Source organism: Phaenicophaeus curvirostris, chromosome 2 (assembly GCF_032191515.1).
Source record: "Phaenicophaeus curvirostris isolate KB17595 chromosome 2, BPBGC_Pcur_1.0, whole genome shotgun sequence".
NCBI classification, from domain to species: domain Eukaryota; kingdom Metazoa; phylum Chordata; class Aves; order Cuculiformes; family Cuculidae; genus Phaenicophaeus; species Phaenicophaeus curvirostris.
In genome coordinates, this window is record NC_091393.1 from 90,493,907 (window position 1) to 90,514,043 (window position 20,137).

General features: G+C 37.9%; 1 protein-coding gene across 1 annotated transcript in view; it reads right to left on the reverse strand.

Moving 5' to 3' along the window:
• PPP2R5A (protein phosphatase 2 regulatory subunit B'alpha) overlaps positions 1–20,137 on the reverse strand; it is a 45,694-nt gene that overhangs the window by 14,154 nt on the left and 11,403 nt on the right. Inside the window, exons 2-4 of the mRNA XM_069852821.1 lie at positions 10,470–10,666; positions 5,364–5,465; positions 1,430–1,522 (exon numbers count right to left, since the gene is read on the reverse strand). Of these exons, the coding sequence (XP_069708922.1) occupies positions 1,430–1,522; positions 5,364–5,465; positions 10,470–10,666 (392 nt within the window). The remainder of the gene's footprint in view (positions 1–1,429; positions 1,523–5,363; positions 5,466–10,469; positions 10,667–20,137) is intronic.

The window sequence follows — 20,137 nt, forward strand, 5'->3', positions numbered from 1 at the left end:
TAAAGTAAGCATAAGATACGTAATTATTAACTGATTCTCTATTAATACAGACTAAATGCCGCAAATAAGCTAGCAAAACTTTTGCACACTTTTTTCTTGTAGAAAGTTTTGCAAGGATGCAGAAAAGACCATACTCACGTGAAGACATCAAACATCCCATTTCAGACCATTATTTTAGTTATTTATGTAAGAGCATATTAAAAAAATGCTAACTGTGCTAAACGAGTTAGTAACTTAGCTCAAATATTGACTAGTCTGTTCAGTCCAGGTCTGGGAGCTTGGGTATCTCTACACCAAGCACGGCATATGGGACTGGAAACAGCTGTTTGGGAGCTTTGTTCCAGCCCATTTAATTTTTATATTTAGAAGGAATTTCTCAGGGTCATTACTCCACTTTTCCATATATAGCTGGCTGTTCACTGCATTGTCTTTCTTGTACTCTAGAGAAAGATCAAGTGAAATGTCAGGAACTGAAACACTGCAACATGACTCTGAACAACCACAAGTCAGTTAGTAAATTGGATCCCCACAGCCAACAGTTGAGGAGCAGCTCCAAGCCCAAATTTTTGGAGGAAGTCAAATAAAACAAGAGAAGAAGGAAACACCTATAAAAAAAGAACAGCAAAACCAAACAAGTGGAAATTAAACACAACCTCTGGAGGTGGGGAGGGAAAGTGTCCATCTATGTTTTGACTTTTCACTGCTGTACTGCGATAGCTTGCCAGCACTCACTCTTCAGACACTGCAGTTGTCCTTGACAAACAAGTATTTTGACATGGTAAAAAAATCTCCACTGACTTAACCTTGAACAAAAATTGTTACGGTATTCTACAGTCTCATTCCATGAGAAGTCATATTTAATATGAAACGTCACTTCACTTTCTCATAGTTACTTTTCATGGTGTAGCATGATTTTCTATATACTTTCTAAATTGATTCTACTTCTGTGATTAACACATGATAGTAAAGAGAATGACACTCTTTAGTGACAAGTTAGCAGATGTTGGAATGCTTTTCACGTACAATAAGTACATGAACTCTTTACAGGAAAAAAAGTTTGCTATAAGTATTGCTATATATATGAAAAAATAAATACAAAAATTTAATTAGCACATTGCTGATATGACTGGCAGTAAGTTACAAATCATTAAAACCAAAACATCTATTTACAAATTACAATTATCTTGCATTGCAAAGCACTGAGGTTGGTACCTGGAAACAAAGTGTTCCTGAAGTTACTAAGTATGTATAGCCTGTGTGGTATGATGTGCTGTTTATTCAGTGTTAGGCAGAAATAACTTCTGAAACAACTAAGATTTAACCCTCTGTCAACATGCAAGCTTTAATATCTCTTTAGCTGTGCAGTCATCTGTTAAGTTAAGCTTCAAAGGTGATCTTTAAATCTGCAGTGGGAAAACTCTCTACTTACCTGCTGTACAAATTTCTGGTCAATATATCGCTTTGCAATGCTAGGCTGAAAATCCGGGCTCTCCAAAAACCTCAGGAAAAATTCATACACCAGCTGTAAACATTGAAATGAAAATGTTGACGTTAGTAAGTAAACCATAAGACAGATCTTGGCCCTGCCACTGCTACAGAGTCAGGGGGACTATTCACATACTTAAAAGGTACAAAAGGAAACCAAAGCCTAACACATCATTGCTTAATCACAGCCTTGACCAGAATTTACTGAATTACAGTAAGTATAGAGAACACTAATTCCCAGAATAGTCAAAGTTTAATAAATAACATACTGAAAATATTGGACAAAAATCCCCAAGTTCTAAGTGCTACATATTTTCACATTTTCTATTATATTAAGAATTTAATATCTAGAAAGAAGTTATCAACACCAAGGGTAAAATTAAGGGCTCTTCACATAATTCCTTCAAAAGATAAAGAAAAAAGTCTGCTAAGTGTTCCTGAAATTTGGTTTCAACTGCAAACTCCAAAAGTGAAAAGTCCCATTAAAAAAGCTGAATTAATTCACAGAAACTTAACATTTCTATGAAGCTTTCTATGTAATGAACACTCAATTAAAAGACTAGGACCCCCTAGAGACTAATCTTCAACATCCTTTATATTTTGTAGTATATTATTTCTATTGAGTTCAACTCCCTGTTCTCCATGATCCCACAATGCCCACAAATGGAAAAACATGCCTCACTCCCTGGGAGAGGCATGAAGAAGCCAGAGCACAAGTCCCATATTTTGGGGTTCATCAGAAGTTCAAGACAAAATACTTCATGATGGCAGATTTATAAAGATACACATCAGGCAATTCTCAGCCGAGACAGAATTGAGAGATACAATGCCTTTAGGTACATTCAAGGCTGATTATGTTCTCAACACCTATTTCTGAACTCCATTTTAGTTAAACAGCTGATTAGTAATAAAATTAAAATGCAATTTAGATACATAAAGACATCATGGACTCAACTTCTAAATAAAACCCCTCATATAGTTCAAATACACGGCTGTTACCACCACAAGTACTTATTAAGCTGAGAGCCAACACCTGAGTAATGCATAATTGTGATTACGAAGTTCACTTGAGAGAAGTGGTTGACAATGGGTCCTTTTTATCTAGAACATTGGACACGACAGTAACTCATGCATAGCCTCAAGGAGGTTATGCTCATTCGGCAAAGCAGAAGCTCAGAAACACAAGCTTCCCTTCACACTCTCTTCCCCTCTGACAGACTGCAACAAGAGCTTTTCATATCAGCAGTTTAATATATACAAATGTCGTGTAACAGAACTGTATTAAAATCCAAACTTCCCTGCACAGCCTTAATTTCTCCACTTGTGCTTAAGCACAACAGCCCACAGTTGCACAATAGACAACATAGGACAGAGCTTTTAGAAGCTTGGTAATAAACTATCCAATGATATGATTTTAAATATTGCCATACTCCATCCTTCTTACAAACACATGCAATTCCAGAAACATGATTGTTCTTAAAAAGCTCTCAAAACCCCCAAAATTTAGTGCACAAAAATCCAGTTTGAGCTGCATTGCAGGGAAGTTTAGAGCACTGAAGGAATACTTATGCAATTCTGATGCCTACAGAATCGTCTAGCTTCCTGATAATTAGTTCCTCTGCTCCTAGAACATGTGCAGCTGGTAGAAGGTTTCAAATAACTTTGGAAATCCATGAGAGCCTTGGGAAATCCATAAAGCTTCATCCGAGGCATTTCAAGAAGCAAGCTACAATGGTCATTTCTGGACAGTCAATCTCCCTCTTCTCCTGTATGCTAACATTCGCAAACTAAATAGAAGCATAACAACAACTTTCAACTAGGGTGACAAGAATGGATTCTAGCCATCCCAAGTATTGACTGCTCCTACCTAAGGAAAAAAAACAAAAAAACCCAAACAAAACAAACAAAAAAAAAGAGAGAGAGAACTCTCCAAGCTTCAAAATACATGCTGACTTCATTTCCAATGTGTTTGAATTAGATTGGCTGCTACACACCATCTTGAGTATTACTTTAAAGCAATGCCTTTCAACTAGCTTTCATTTTATTGAAGGTCTAGTCTTTTGTTCTGACTACACACTCTGGCAACTTACTACACCATTATGTATCATGTTATTTTAAAGAGAAATGCCAACAGGTTCAACCAGAGAAGAGTATAGATCCAGATTTTTTTAATTTTCCCTTTTAGAATACTGGCTACCTGACTACCAGATCCAGACAGAACTCTGAATTTGTTTGTAACTGAGCAACCCCAAATCATAGCCAGCAAAACATTGTCCCCCAAGCTGTTCTTTAGATTATACCAAATGTAATAATGGTATCTGATACAGGGGGTAATACTTCCAGCATCTTTGTGCTCCTCTGGAGGGCAGTTAGTAAGTTATCAAACTCAGCCTTCTACCCTCCAGTAGCATGTAAACAAAAACGAAAAGGAGAGGAACACGGACACCGCTTCCATTGTGCTACAACAAGCAAGCTATTCCAAGGACAGGACGAACAACTGAAGCGCTAGAAGGAAACCCACAACCAATGATCAGATGGCCTGGCCAAAACTCATTTAGAAAAGGACAAAGGAAAAAGCTGAAAACAAAATTTCAAATAATACCACAGGCTAGGAACTTCTTTCAGTTTATCTTAGAGAAGCCTAAAGCACAAGTGAACTGATCACAGAAACAAGTCTTCTTATAGAAAACAAACCATAATTTACTCATGACCTAAAGTGAACTGAGCAAACATTTACAAATTTTACCCCTGAGGGACAGGGGCATTTTGAAGTCAGATAACACTGCTACTGACTAAGAGACATTTGCATAGCCCTTGCGCCCTGCCACCTCTCTAAAATCAAGCCTCTTATCTGATTCAGTTATAGTCATTTCTCCAGTAGAATCAGCAGTGAATCATTATCACACCCTTTAACCTGCAGTTATTTTTTTGTGATAACTTGTTTCTTACTTGGTTTAAATCGCAAATACTATTCTGAACAAGTATTTTTTATAGACAATACTAAGTTTTTAAGTAAAAGCAATCATTGATACTTACAACTGTAACATTACAGGGACAGGGTAGCATTTTAACTCTTTTAGGAGAGGGGAGAGAGCAGTAAGAGATGTGCAGTATCTATTGATACTCTACTCACTACTAGAAGTTGCTATGTAACTATTACTTAACAGATACTACTACTTATTGAAATTCAGTAATGAACTGAGATATGAACTTGGATGATCACAAGTTGTTTTTTTCAACTTTTAACAGTTAATTGAAAAAATCCCAAATCACCGATATTCAGCAGTATTTCAAGTCAATCATGTGATTGACACTGCAATGCCATAGTAGTCACGAGATTGGCACAGAAGTGCAACAATAGAATAACCAACCAACTGTTACCAAACAACGCCTATATTGTAAAGTTTTTGCATGGAGGGAGGATAGAGGGTGGGAAAAATAAGAAGACATCAGTTTCTTGTTCAAAAGACAAATAAAGGCTATTGCTCCATTTTTTGTTACTGTCACAAGAAACCAAACTGTTAGCATCCACTTATATTGTAACCACACAAATAAGTTGCTCAAGGGCAAAATACCAAGCCTCTTAAGAGCATAATAACCTAAAATATCCAAATATTTTTAAGACATACACAAACCACACTTCAACAGTGCAATCACTCCATTTAAAAAAAAAGGTATCTAAGCAATCTAGAAGACTTAGATTCTGCCATATTTATTCACGTTGCAAAAAGTACCATATTTTTTTACCTTCCAAGTATAGAAACTGAACTGTATTATAAAACTAACTTTGACATTCTTACCAAAGGCACAAAATGATTCAAGTATCCATTCACAGTTACTGCCTTACAAGAGGGCTTGAAAATAAAGAAATCACATACCTGTATGTGAGGCCATGAGGCTTCAAGAGTTGGTTCATCTTCTTCTGGATCAAAATCTGGGTTATCACTAGGTGGAAGTGTTCTGAAAATATTAGAACTAATCTGCAAGAAAAAAAAAAATTGTATCAATTTTTATGCTTCCACAGACCATACTCAGCAAGGTACTGCTCTTAGCCTGAATTTACACAAAACTAAACAGCTTTAAAAATAATAGTACAATAAATTACTTTTATTCTTTATTTTTTCAAAACTACTAAATTGTAGTTGAATAGCTAAAATTCTGAAACAGACTGATGAAAATAATAAGAAAGTAAGTTTTTATTCAGCTGTTTTACAAGTTTGTAGCTAGGCATGGTCATATTTAAAATTCTTCTTTGAAACCTTGGAAGTTAAAAGAAAATTTCAGTTTCCCCTTCTAAAGACCAATTTTTACCTATATGACACCGAGAGCTGAGATTTTACCTAAGGCATCAAACACTTTGACTAACTATGATTTAAACAGAGCTCTCTTCACATGTAGGGCAGACAATCCCAAAAACACATCTAAGTTTGAAGTTCTCCACTTAATTTCAAGATATTTCTCACTTTCAAGTAACAACTGAAGAACTGTTTACAATCTTTCACCTTCCGTAATTTCAAGATGTCTCAAGGTTTTGGAAAGTTAGAGATAAACCACAAGACTTTTTGATTTAACACAGAGTCACCTTGAAAAAAACTAAGAAAACAGCTACCAAGTTACTTGAAGTATGATCTAGTCACATCAAATCAATTTCAAAAGGGCACATTTGAAAAGGTTTCATCAGGGATTTTTTGAAGTATAAAGAAGTCTGGATAGAAGGCCAATCTCTCAGATGCCAAAAGAAAAATAAATGTCATCTCTTCTGCCAGATGTAACATACTGGATTTTAAATCCTTAACATGAACAAAAGAGAACATGAAGTTAATTTTGTTTCTGCATTTTCTAATTTTTTTTTTCGGGAACATATTTATCCCAACTGTTTTCATCACCTTTCAGACTCTTCAGTCCTTTTTATCAAATCTGTTTCAAATAGCTGCCAACCACCCAAGCCTACCAAATACAAAAGAAAGAATGTTAGGAAGTCTGCAGCAAAGGCTACTGCACAGCTTCCATGGAGTCTCCAAGGTGCCTGAAGAATCTTGCAAAGCGACTTTAAAAGATCCTGAACTCACACAGCTGGCTCTGCGTAGAAGAATCAGCTGCCTCATTAAACAAGATGTAAATGTATTGCATAAACTGACTTTTCATTTCCTCTTATGCGCTTCACTCTCCCTGCCCTGTCACTGTCTCCCATTGGTAGGTGGCAAAGCTGCAGATGCTGCTGCCCTAGAGTAGAAGGGCAATGTTGATCTGTATGGATGGGCACTACAGCAGTGTCCTTGTTTACCACACATCGGAAAGACACCCCAAAACAGTACAGGTGTCCTTTAATGCTGTAAACACAGGGGAGAACCAGAGAAACTGGCTGTGGGGAGAGGAGGAGGAAACCGGAGTCTGAGAGAACATGAATTTTAATCAAGCCCAAACCTCTAGACTACAGTCTTGGTCCTGTTATTTGACATTTCCTGCTCCTATTAGGTACTAAACAAAAACACCCACCATCAGTCCTCTACAGAGACTTCCCTACCTCTACCTGCAAGTCTTCTGGTAATGTCTCTCAACAATGCATTGTTGCATTTCTAGATGCACCTTGCTGAACTGAATGAGTCAACCATTTAGCACAGAGCCTCAGAGTATAGAATGCACAAGTTTAAAGTACAAAACAAGGGTTCTTACAACTGAATGTACTTCTATAGTAGAAAAAAAATTGGCAAGCCTCTTGGCCGGATCCCTGGAAAACTTATTTCAGGATTTTCAGAGTATTCAGTACTTCTACCAGCATTACCGGTCTCCTGAGACCACATGAAACTTAGGCTAGTACATAAAAATGGCACAGTTTGTTCTGTCCCCTAAACAGCCGGATCATTTACTTCATTACATTTGAAATCCTTCTGCTTCCCATCTCATTTGATTCTCCCTAATGCCTTGCTAATAGTATTGATCAAAAATGTGGTTTGGGTTAACCCGCTTTCCATTGCATTTCTATGGGTAAATTCTTCTTTACATCCTCTCATGTTATTTAAAACATCACTTGTCCTTCATAAATGAGGTCTTTGCCCAAAACTGCGATTTGAGAAATACAAACCATAAAAGGCTTTTACAGCTAGATAGGTTTCTAGAAAAACACAGAATTCACTGTCTAAATTAAAGCTCAGAAAGTTTGGTGACAGCAGTGTCTGAAAATGTGCCAGTTAAGGTATTAAGATACAACAATTATATTTTATTAAAACAAGAAAAAAAAATGATGGAAAAAAATAATCCCTTGCTGTTTGTGTGCATCCCAAAAAGCAAAGCATTTGGAGAGATACTAGATTCAATTCCAATTTCATGCAGACAGGGACATCTAACGAATGTTGTTGAAATTCTGAATTCAGAGCTTGCACAAGCTGCTAGGACAATCATTTACATTGAATTTTTATATGCTGGGGAAAAGTCTGGCAGACACTAGGAAATGGAGGAGTAAACTGTATTGGAGGGAGATTTCTGTTATGCTCCCAAACCTGATAAAAGCTAGAGCTTTCTAACTTCCAAGGAAGTTATAAAACTTAAAGTATTCACAATGCCCAACCCCAATTTGCTGTTAGCTTCAGAGTACTTTCAATTGGGAATTTCCAAACAGAAAAGACATTAATTTTAGATGACCTAGAAAGGAGGTGCACAGACCATTGTACTACCCCTTCACAATTATTTGTAAGCAAAACTCCCTCAGTTCGTAATGCAATGGCTTTGGCAAAGGAATTACAGGAAAATCAGGTTGCCTGAGACACCAAAAATATCACCTATGGTGTATGTCCTGCACATCTGCCTAAATAAAAAATTGTGGGGTTTTTTTGTTGGTTTTTTTTTTTTCAATGATTGGACATGAAAGGAAGGAATGCTAGAAGACCTCCTCACCTGCACAGACCTTGCCTATGGTCAGGAACAACACTTTTTTCCTCTTGGCAGCTACAAGGAATTCTTGACTTTGCCTCCCCAGGACTTGGGCAACTCCAAGGAAACTGGGCTGCTTCCTCTACAAGCTGCAGGGAAGCTGTCCCAGGCCTAGGGAAAGGCAAGGGTTTTTGGAAAGGAATTGGCTCTGCTTCTGCCACTGCTGCCACTCTGGCATTTTTCAGGGAACTTTTGTAGCCCATTCATCCTTTTACTACCAGGCAGATGATAGTTGGGTTAATCAAGAATGATTTCTACTTTTTTGTCCCAAATATACTATCCTTCAAACTCTGCAAAAATGTCTTTTAATACAGTAACACTGAACAGTCTAAAACAATTTTAAGACCATCTTATAAATCTCAGAAGTTTTGGTACAAAGGCTGGCTGTAAGCCCGACACACGTGTTGTTTGGAGAGAGAGAGAGAGACCCATCCAGAGTTCTTTCTGAGAGCTGGTACTTTGCCCTAATTCACAGCAAAGACCTTTGCTGCTGCCAGTTGCCAAGGAGACTAGAAATACTATTCAGGCTTGGAGAGACCTTTTGTCTCAAGCTCTGAAACAGTTCTCACTGAGCATTTAAGGCCTTCTTCATTTTCTATCATTTTAGGGAAGAAAAGGAGATGGAAATTTGTTATGGAAAGAAAAAACATGCACACACAGAGCCCAATCATTTGCACAACAACAATAACCTCAAAAGAATAACTTAACATCAACTTATCTCCAAGAAAAGAAAACAACTCTAACAATAAAAGAAAATCTTCCCTTCAATAAGTACGATAGGCTAGTTAGTACACTCGTTCTTCTAGCAAGAGACTATAGAGGGTACACAGTAAGAAAATACTGCAATGATTCAGGCTTGGTGCAAAAAAAAGCCAAAGAAGAGGCAGACATACTCAGTCCTTTATTTTCTTGCATAAAAACATTTAGGATGGAATAACAAGTCCTTTAGAAAACAAAACTATTAAAAAAACCCACAGCGTCCTAGATATTTTGTAAAAACTAATAAGCATCTAGTCAAACAGCCAAAATGATTAAAAGGGTTTCAATAATCCTAGCACTTCAAGTGTAGTTACAAAATTTCTACACTTATTTATATTAAAGATGTGATCTTCCATACCAGCTGGTCACAGAAAAAAAAGAAAAAAACCCCACACCAAACAAAAAAAATCCCAAACCATAAAAAAGAAAAATAGCTTGCATTGTATAGAAAACTACCAAGCTCCTAAGCCATATGTTTGAACTGGTCTGTTTATGTTCCAAATACCTAGTTTGGAAGTTAGCACTGTGCCTATGTAAACTTCACCAAAGGTTAGAGAACCATTAGACTAAATGTGCAGGCACTAAACACATTCATTTTATATTTCAAATTTCAGCTTATTGTCAAACGTCCTTCAGTTGTGTTCCCCGTGTATGGGCTATGGGCATAACCTAAAACATTGCTTACGTAGCATTTGAAAATGCATATAAAAAACCTGGGAAAGTCAGCAGATAATGACCACAAATATTTTGTTGCTTATTCAACAAGCCATTCGTAGAAATTGCACAGTACAAGTCATCCTGTGGTTTACAACTCAAGCAAACCACCTAAACCACACTAGCACAGCTCTCCCAAGGCCAAAACAGTAGCAAAACAGCCACATAAAATATTTACAAAGCAGAATTGCTTTCTTACACCGATAAACCTTTCTGTTGACACTAGTACCTGCAAGGATCTTTACCACAAAACTTTAATCTGTCACTCCACTGCCATCCTTAAAGAAAGGCAGCACCAAAATACTGCCATTTTCTGAATGGGAACAACTTCAAAGCTTACCCAGACTGCAAGCACCTGCAAAATACCAGTTTTTTCATCTTAATTAACCTGAATGCACCAGATTTCAGCTGATAATTAAAACTTAGAAGCTGCTTGGTTTTACAAGCCTTACTGAGGATTCTTGTAAGCCAAGTTATCAATAACATATTATATAAGCAATTCTGAGTTAGATGCCATCAGTTGTAAACTGATTAGTTTAAACTATTTATTAAATTTCAAACTGTAACAAAAGCATTCTACTTACCATTTTCACTATGTCAGCATAAGCTGATTCAACAATAACTCCACGATTTGTTGAAACATATTCAACCAGTTCATTCAGTGTTGCTCTCTTAATTTCTTTGCTTTTCAGGTCTGAAACAGAGTCCATGAAGTCAAAGAGCACACAACACTGTTGCAACTTCTGACAAAAAAGATTTTGCTGTTCATTGAAGGTTGCATCTATAAAAGGAAAAAAAACCAAACCAAAACAATACTTCAGTCTGTAGAAGTGAACTCAGGCTTTCTAAATCTATTTTGTTGATTAAATTTCCATAGCTATCAGAGCTTTTATTATGGGGAATACTATGCTCTACAGTCAGGAAATTAATAAACAGTATTGTCAAAGTAACTGTTTAAGCATGTTAGAATGCAAGAACTATCATTCACAACTTGTGTTTCATACAAGAAATAATGGATAAACACACAGCAGTGACTACATTTATAGAAAACAAGTTCCTGAATTAACTTTATTTGAAATACATAGGCATTAATATGTACCATCTCTCCCTCACTGAAAGTCAGACACAGAAGCAGTGCTTCATCCTAACCTTCCATTCATCCGATTTGTCTCATTCTGTTCCCTAATCCTTTATTATGTAACCTGCTTAAAAGCTGTAAAATCTGCTTTGAAGGAACCTTGTCTTTTTACCCCAATGCAAAATACTTCAAATACTTTTGACATCACGTGATGAATGTTTGTCTTAAGAATCAACTCCAATATTTCAAAAGTATTAATTCTGAACTTTCAGGCTTTGGTCTAAATCATTTATTGCAATCTTAGTCGTGTAAGGTTGTCCAGGTTTTCTGGCCTACTAAGACAACGTGCTTGGCTGTGAGTTGGCGTTTTCATTTTAGAGTGCAGTTTCTCTGTAAGCTGATAAGCAGAATTCCTCCATTAGTATTTCACATCAGCTTTAAAGAGAGATGGATTGTTAAGCACGGTACACTTCAAAAATGTAATGCATTCTTGAAATACTACAACTGTTCACAAGTTGCACGATCACAACAAAAGCAGACAGAGTTTTATTTGAAAAGTTGGGTTTATGTGCCTTTTATTCTTGTTTTTAATGGTTTGTTGGGGTTCTAGGCCACTCCAGCAACTCAGCATCTTCTCATTTTTCAAACAGCTGGGATTTCATTTGTTCTGGTCAAGAATTTTATCTCCAATTTTATGTGCAGATACAGAATGCTCATGTCTTGAAGGAATTTTAAGACCCGTCTATAGCCAGGCTACTCATCCCTCAGCTTCATTCACTGCAGTACTGGTATTAGCACTGCTGTTTCACCATAAGGGAAATATTAGGACAAGAAAAAGGGAATTGCATTGTAACACTGAGCATGGAAAATCTCAAGTTTTACCTTTTTAAAGGTAAAATTTCAAAGAATCGTAACACTATCTCATGCTTCTCTTTATTCTTCTAGGTTTGTTCTAATTTAACAAAGTTCTTTTTAAGTTTACACATTTAACAACTCAAAAACTCTTTGGCAATGCCAGTTCCTCAAGTTTCTCACCAAAACACTTTCCAGTTAGTGTCTGGAACAACAACAGCCAACAGTGGGCTTAACATTGACTAATTACCTGATAGAATTCTTTCGTTTCCATAAGCAAAAAGTAATTGCTAAAACGGACTGAAACACCTCCACTGTAATCCCAACCGCTCACTCTGCCCTCAGAGTTCAAAGATCAGAACATTGTATTGTACTCCCTTTCCCCATCTGACAGTTATGATCCTCTTAACTGAGCACAACAACTTCAGTAAGCTTTTGAAAAAGCTAGCAATTACAATTCTCTTAAAGGACAATTCATACTTTTGAATGTTAATTCTGCAATTTTAACCATTTTCCCTTTGAATAAAAATCTTGCAAGATGCTTATTTTGCTCGGATAGCTACAAAGACAGGGATTGTTCCACTCTGCAAAATAATGAGCATCAGCTGTAAAAACATTTGTAAGTTACATAACATTTCAGCTTAGATCTCCTAATATTCTACAGCGGATCGCATGAGTAAGTATTGTATCATAGCAACAAAGCAATAACAGTGACATGCTGAGGATAAAATCCAAAAAGCCTAATTTAAGGAACCGACACAGAGAAGACAGCTTGCTGTGACACTAGCCCCAAGCTGACAGCCAGATTCAAACAGGAGTGAAACACGCTCTTATTTTCCTCGCTACAGACTTAAGTATGCTTCAAGTTATGAAAACCCTGCAGCGGGATACAGCTTATACGGTGTACTTAATTGACTTTCAATAAAACAAAGTATTGCTAACCAAAACTTACCTAGAAGTTTCAAAAACAACCAGACAGCTAGCTCTGAGTATTTCTAACACTGGTTAAAACAGACTAAAGACTAAAGTTAAAAGCAGATAAAATAGTCAAACTTATTACCTTCCCCACAACAGCAAAGAACTCCCTGCATTAGCCCCTTTCAGTTAGACATTAGCCTAACAGAGATGGTATCTGTCCTGCCATGCATCACCAATCCACTTCATCAGCAAGCTGATCCATCTCACTTAGACCTATTCTCAAATTAAAAAGCTGATCATTAATCTTTTTTGTGGCTCTCATTGTTTAAATTAAAACCCAAAGAAGTATTTTCTTCTATGCATACATCTGTTTTCTGTACTCATAAGGGGAATCATAAAACAAAGCCATTAGCAAGTGATGAAAATTACGTGCAACCACGGTAATAAGCATAGAATCAAAGAATGGTTTGGGCTGGAAGGGACCTAAAAGATCACCCAGTTCCAACGCTCCTGCCATGGGCAGGGACACCTCCCACTAGATCAGGCTGCTCAAAGCCTCCCCCAGCCTGGCGTCGAACACCTCCAGGGATGGGGCATCCACTGCTTCTCTGCGCAACCTGCGCCAGTGCCTCACCACCCCCACAGTAAAAAAATTTCTTCCTAAAATCTATTCTAAACCTCCCCTCTTTCAGCTGAAACCGGCTACCCTCATCCTATCTCTGCATTCCCTGATAAACAGCCCCTCCCCAGCTTTCCTGTAGCCCCCTTTAAGTACCGGGAGTCTGCTATAAGGTCTCCCTGGAGCCTTCTCTTCTCCAGGATGAAGAAGCCCAACTCTCTCAGCCTGTCCTCATATGGGAGGTGTTCCAGCCCCCTGATGATCTGTGTGGCCCTCCTCTGGACTTGCTCTAACAGATCCATGTCCTTCCTGTCCTGAGGACACACAAGTTAACAAGAAAGCCAGTTCTGTTTCATCAGCACTACCTGTCTTCATGCACATTTATCCCAGGAATCACAGAATCACTAGGTAGCATGGGAACCACCAAATAAATATGATAAACTTGTTTGCTGGGTAGTGTCGTTCTTAATTTTTTAAAGCCTTGTCTTTAACTATTTTTAACTAACCCAGCACAATGGAAGCTAGACAACTCTACACCATAATAAAATCATATTGCAAACATTAATTCCAGCTCTAGGAATAACAAAAAAAAAGAAACAAAAAAACCCAACTGTGATACCACAATTGCATCAATACCAGATCTTTTAGCTTTAGGAGTTTAACAACCCAAGGCATGATTCTTAAATCAGTTTCCATTTAGAATCTATCAAGATCTGCACCATACCTCTGAAGTTCAAGAGCACTGTTTTTCTTCAAATCTTCTAAATCAATACCAAAAGGACCAGAGAAGGTAATGTATATTCAAAGTATTTTGGATGCTTCAATAAAATAAGCCTGTTGACAGGCAGTAGGGGGGGAAGAATAAAAAAAAAAATGAAGCTTGAATTGTATCACCAGCCTGTCTCTGAACTGCTGCATGTTGTTCGAAAAGACGCTATTGGGGGAAGAAAAGCAAGAGGAACAAAATATGAGGAAGCCTAAAGCAGGAAAACATAAGGAAAAAAAGGCATTTAACCCTATTTTGTAGAATGACAAGATACATACATTAAACGACACACCAGAAATTGGTCTACACACCTTCTGATCCAGGTGATCCAAATGTAATTGCCTGAACTTTATTTTCTAGTGGCTGCTCAACAGAAGCATGATTTAAGAAATTCTTTCAATCCACTGTTACGTTCTTTGTAAGTTGATCTGAGGTCCTTCAGAAAGTAGCAATCAGATTTTAGGCTGCCACTAAAAGCTGATTCTTAATAGAGGATTAAGGTAAAAAAGTCCTAAAGACAAATTTCCATCCAATATAAAAAATCTTATTGTAAATTATGGTCCACTGTAGCCATGACTCCTTCTAAGGATATTCATTGCCTCTGGGCACTTCCACAATAGATGGTAAAATGTTTGATGAAACTAATTAATTTGATCACCGCACTTCACAATGCAGAACTTATCAACAGACTCCTCCTGCTATTTACAAAAAACTGATTGCTATAGACAGCCACAATATCAAAGGGTAAGAAGTTACAAACAAGTTGACTCTGAAGTTCTTCCTAAGCAGAAGTTACTAAACATTAAAACTGCATGCCTGTACAGACTTGTCTCCAAATCGAATGCTTTCAAATTTATAAGGTCATCAACCCAAGCCGAAGCACGGACTACTGAGTTAAACGATTATTTTGTCTGGGCCCTTTGTGAAAAAATTCTATATAGGAAAAGACGTCATAGCTACTGAGCTACCTCACTAGTGGATATCTGGAGAGACAAACATCACCTTATCACTAGCCAGGGGACTACAACAACGTCTTCCCATAGTATATTTACCTCATATGTTTACAGGCTTTTCCCCTGGAAGGAAATGACAGATACCACTCCTTTCTCAATATAATTGTTTACCCAAGACCTTTTGCGCAAAGCCAGAAAACCTAAGAGAATCCTTGCTTCAGTAGCAGGAGACATAATCTAAGTTCACAAAAACTCCTCTCAACTACACAAACTGGAAGATAAAAACAACCTACTTTCCCTATTAATACAAAACAAACCCTCACAACTATTTGCAGCAAGTTTCTTTTTAAATTATTATCTCCGATTAAGTATTTCTACTTTTTCCTTAAAAAGCCACTCCAGGAAGATATAGAATCCAGAGAAACAACCATGAAGTTTTCCTCCAACAGCTTCTTAGAGCAGTTCATGTACAGCCCTTACAAACACTTTGAGGACAATGATATTCTGGAATTAAGTACTGCATCTCTCCTCACAGTAAACTGAACTTGGTGGGCAATCCTACACTTCTTCCTAATTCCCCAACAAACTGAAACACGGACAAGGATTGATATATGACAAGGATCATGCCATAGTTATGTCATCTTCCACAATGTGAAGTTTCGCATTTAGTCCCTGTTGTCCAATTATATTTCACGGAATTATTTGGGATGGAAAAAATCTTTAAGATCACCTGATTTAGTGTGCTATACACAGCTGTACTCAATGGCAGAGGGATCTGCTGGAGCCAATGAAGCCCTGATACCAACATGGGGAAAGGAGCACGTGAGGCAACAAGTGTTCAGTTTTGTTTGATTTCTTATTTATTTCTTCGCATCAGTAAATTATCAACACTGTCATACAGCCTGCTCTTTTCAGAGATACTGTTAGTCCAGAAAGGGGTTAAGTCTCCTAAATCCTGCCCTGGCCTACATAAATCAAGCACAGGGAGTCCTGCTCAACCTAAATTCATGATTTATTTTTGCCCTCTGGAGTTCTTGTGTGCATTACTGTCGGGATCTTTCGTAGCAATTGGGTGTCAATGTTTGTTACAGGCATGGTAAAGCATTGTTAAGAAATGCAGTTTTGATGCAATTGATATTACAACAGGGGACAGACAGTACATTTCCAGGTTCTCAGAAGTCTAAAGCTGCAGCCTGACAGGCAGAAAAATAGCTGGCTGACAATGGGAAGGAGAAAGGTCTCTCTCTCTCTCCCCCTCCCTACTACCCCCCTGACATTAATTCCTCCCTCCCTCTCCTCTGCTCACAGTCACATCCATCCCCCAACACTGGCTCTGGAACTTGTCACAACTCTTCCGTAAGCTGCTTTAACTCAATAACAAGGCCATATTAGTGAGGTTAAATGGCTCCTGACAGGCCCCAGCTCTGGCACAAGATTAGCGATGGGAGCAAAAACTCCTTCCAGCTGCCGAGAGCTGTGAAGTTAGCTCATCACCTCCTTTGGAACCATATCATTCAACTACAGAGGTATGAGATAACCGAAGAATCCTACCTACACATTAAGGTAGCTACTTTTTTGAATAACACTTAGGTGGGTGTTTGTTTGGGGTTTTTTTTGGGGGGGGAGGGGTAAGTTGTTTCATTTTGTTTTTCTTTTTAAACTCCTTTTTAAAGAAAAATGTAGCCCCATATAAAACCTTAGTGTACTTGGCTTTACTGGTAGTCTATAACATTCCTCAGTAATTCCTCCATACACTCATGAGAGAAGTTCGTGCAATATCAGCTTTTGGTAGCTCAACAACCCAACAAACTGGTGAGGTTACTCAGACAAGCACTCGTGCAGCACCTTAGGTATCCAAATAATTTTGTCATCAGTATTTTCTCTTACAGACAAAACAAGTACCATTTCTTAATAAACTAGTATCGTGGGTTTTCCCTCCACTCCCTCCATTCAGAGTTGATCAGTATATATTTTCTAATTGCTTGTTACCCTAAAGTATCCAGCTGTTGCCGGAACTCTGGAAGGGGCTGAGGAAGTTCCTCTGCATGTTTTCAGTAAATAGAGCTCTGACCTTCCAGGTCAGATAGAACAACATTATATATCTTACCAGTTAACCAGCTCCCTAGGCAGTAGTAGGGAGGAGGTTTGGAAGACAAAGAATGGTGTTCTCAAACATTATGCTACAAGGAAATTCTTGCTACATATCGGAAGTAACCAAAACAAAGACTTGGCACAGAAATAAAGGTACAGAAGGCACATTTCAATCCTATCTAGGACCCATCTGTTCACACTAACACCTAATCTCTGCGTTACAGAAACCAAAAGGACTGCAAAGGAACAGTCAAGATAAAGGGCTGAGCTTCTGCTGTATTTCTGCTTATAGGTAAACTATTCTGCAGATGGTTGTCATGCAGGACTTGGACTAAGAGATCCACGTGAACAATGCTTCAAAATATACTGTGACACTCTACTTGCTCGGCTGCCCCGATAGCACATGTTTTATTTAAGCTAATATACACTATAAAGGTCAAATTAAAGCTGCCAAAACCAACTGGCTAAAAATCATACCACTATCCATGTAAAACTTCAGATTCTTTTGAAATAGCTAAGAAATCACAAGTTTTGCTCATGAGAATATTCTGGATTTAAGATTATTTGTGATACATTGCGGGGGGAGGACTAAATCACACATTAGAAGTAGAACTAGATGGGGATAACAATAAACAATGACTTATTGACACACACCATTGTGGTTTATGAAGTTAGTTACCAAGTCTAGGCTATAGATAATTTTGAAGTTGTTTACTCAAAGTACTCCTGGAAAGTCATCTTACATCCGATAACAGATATTGTTTGTTCAAAGAGTCTCATCTGCCACTCCACATGGCCATTTGTTGACCTTAACAAATCAGCCCAGAAAATCTGAAAAGCTTATGCTGATCTAACATCTGTCACTATTTCTGTGACTCAACTCCTTGCAGTGAGGGTGAACTGCAAGTGTCTTGTCCAGATTTCTTCTACCATCTTCCAAGCTTTCTCATAATCTCGTGTAGTTAAGATTCTCTAGCTACTACCACGTTAAATCCTGTAATTTTAATGATTTCAGCCAAGCAAGACACTTCAGACAGCAAGAAAGTACTCTGCTGAAATACTTCCATATTAACAGCTGTATTTCCCACTGTCTAATTACAGAGGACAACATGCAGTCAGGTGTAAAAAGTAATAGAAATTATTCGCCTAGTCCTCAAAACGTCCAATAGCAAAACACTAGTAGACCAGGTTCACCACAATTCACCTCATTTCTACCACGCTTTCTCAAAAAGGAGAATTAAAGCACCACTTATTCCTTCAACAACCCTCCCACCAAACGTATCAACCACTGGAACAGGATATAAAACACCCTAAGTCATATTTAACAAAATATACAACCTGTGCAATCCAAAGTTCTCCTCAAAAGCACACCGCCAGCTCAGAATCAAACTGAAATTCAGCTATATACAACAAAAAGAATATCCAGAAAATAAGTTTATTGTCCAATTACCTGACACATTTGGCTCAATGCTGCTTTGGGAAGTACTGAGAAGTTGAGCAATTTGCATACTGTTACCCACACGCAAGTTTTGTTCAGAGTGACACTACTTTTATTATGAAAGGCGAAGAACTTCCACTCCTTACACAGTTGAAAAGTGTGTTTTCAAAAAGCAATTATGCTTACTCCTCTTGTATTTCAAACAAGCTTTCTTCCACCAGTAAGCCAGCTACTGTGTTCATTAGTGCATTCACATATGGTTTTTGACATACACTGCTACTGTATTTGCTCTCTTCACTTAAAAACCACCAAGCAGTTTTAATGACTGACCACATACCTATCTTAAATATAACTAGTGGCTCTAAGAGTTTAGCATTTGCTACTGCATGCAAGACATCAGGTCAAATAATGGCTCTGCTGACTTCACAAAGGTGTATTAGCTCACGATTATTAACTAATAGTGATCTTAAATTTAGCACACTCCAGCCCTTAAAGAGGCAGGGTTACTATTTTAAATTATTTTAAAGGTGATAAATCCTATCACAGGATTAACATGCACGACCAGGCCATTAAACTGGGAAAGAGGGAAGAGTCATTGATTTCTGGAATGGGAAATATGGTATAGACAACAACCTTTAAATTAAAATTACAAAGGTTAGAAAGGCCTGAGAGTTAAAACTGCTTTCCCAAAACAGAAAGCAAGACTCCTAAATAGCTTTAGTTACATTGAAATGCAACGAAGGTTTTTGTTATGGTAAAAGATACAACCTTTCAAGAAGTCCTTCTAACAAGAGGGCAAATAAAGGTCATGGTAACGTCCTGAGTTTATAAACAGGTCCCCTCTTTAAAGTCCAACTCAGGTTACATTGTATTAGCCACAAGCTGAAAGCACCCACAGAGAGGCTGGCACACTACAACTTGTTACTCGTGGTAACCCACTCCTGTGCCAGGAAAATCACCCACCAGGAAGACCGGAGAGACTCTGCAGAAAGGGACAGGAGACCACAGACCAAGTTTCCGAGACCCTCGAATCAAAAAGGTAGAAGAGACAATCAGTTTGATGCCGCTTGCTCCTGACACAGGCACTGTTCATGGCGATTTCTCCAAACATAAGTGCTTGCTCTTAGAAGAAATACTATTTATTGAAGTGTCAGTGTGGAATACAATTTTGAATTCCACATGCGATTGAGAAGACGAGTTAAACAACCCTTCCAGCGGAGACAAGGTAGACTTAAGGAACTGTTTCACATCTGCCCTGCTAAAAATTAGAAAGTAATCTGAACTGCCCTGCTCCCAATTTTACACCCACACACCCCTGCAACAGCTGTGGTGCTCTGCATGTACATTACCAGGGAATAAAGACAGCTGAAAAGCAGGTGACAATGTGCCATGCCACACAGGCTCAGTAAAAACTTCATCTCAATATCCATCACACTAAATACACTCTCTACTGATACGAACACAAATGTTTTGCTTGACCAGAAGACAAAAGCAATTTTATTTGCACCTTTGAAGCTTGAAAGGACAGAAACTTGTT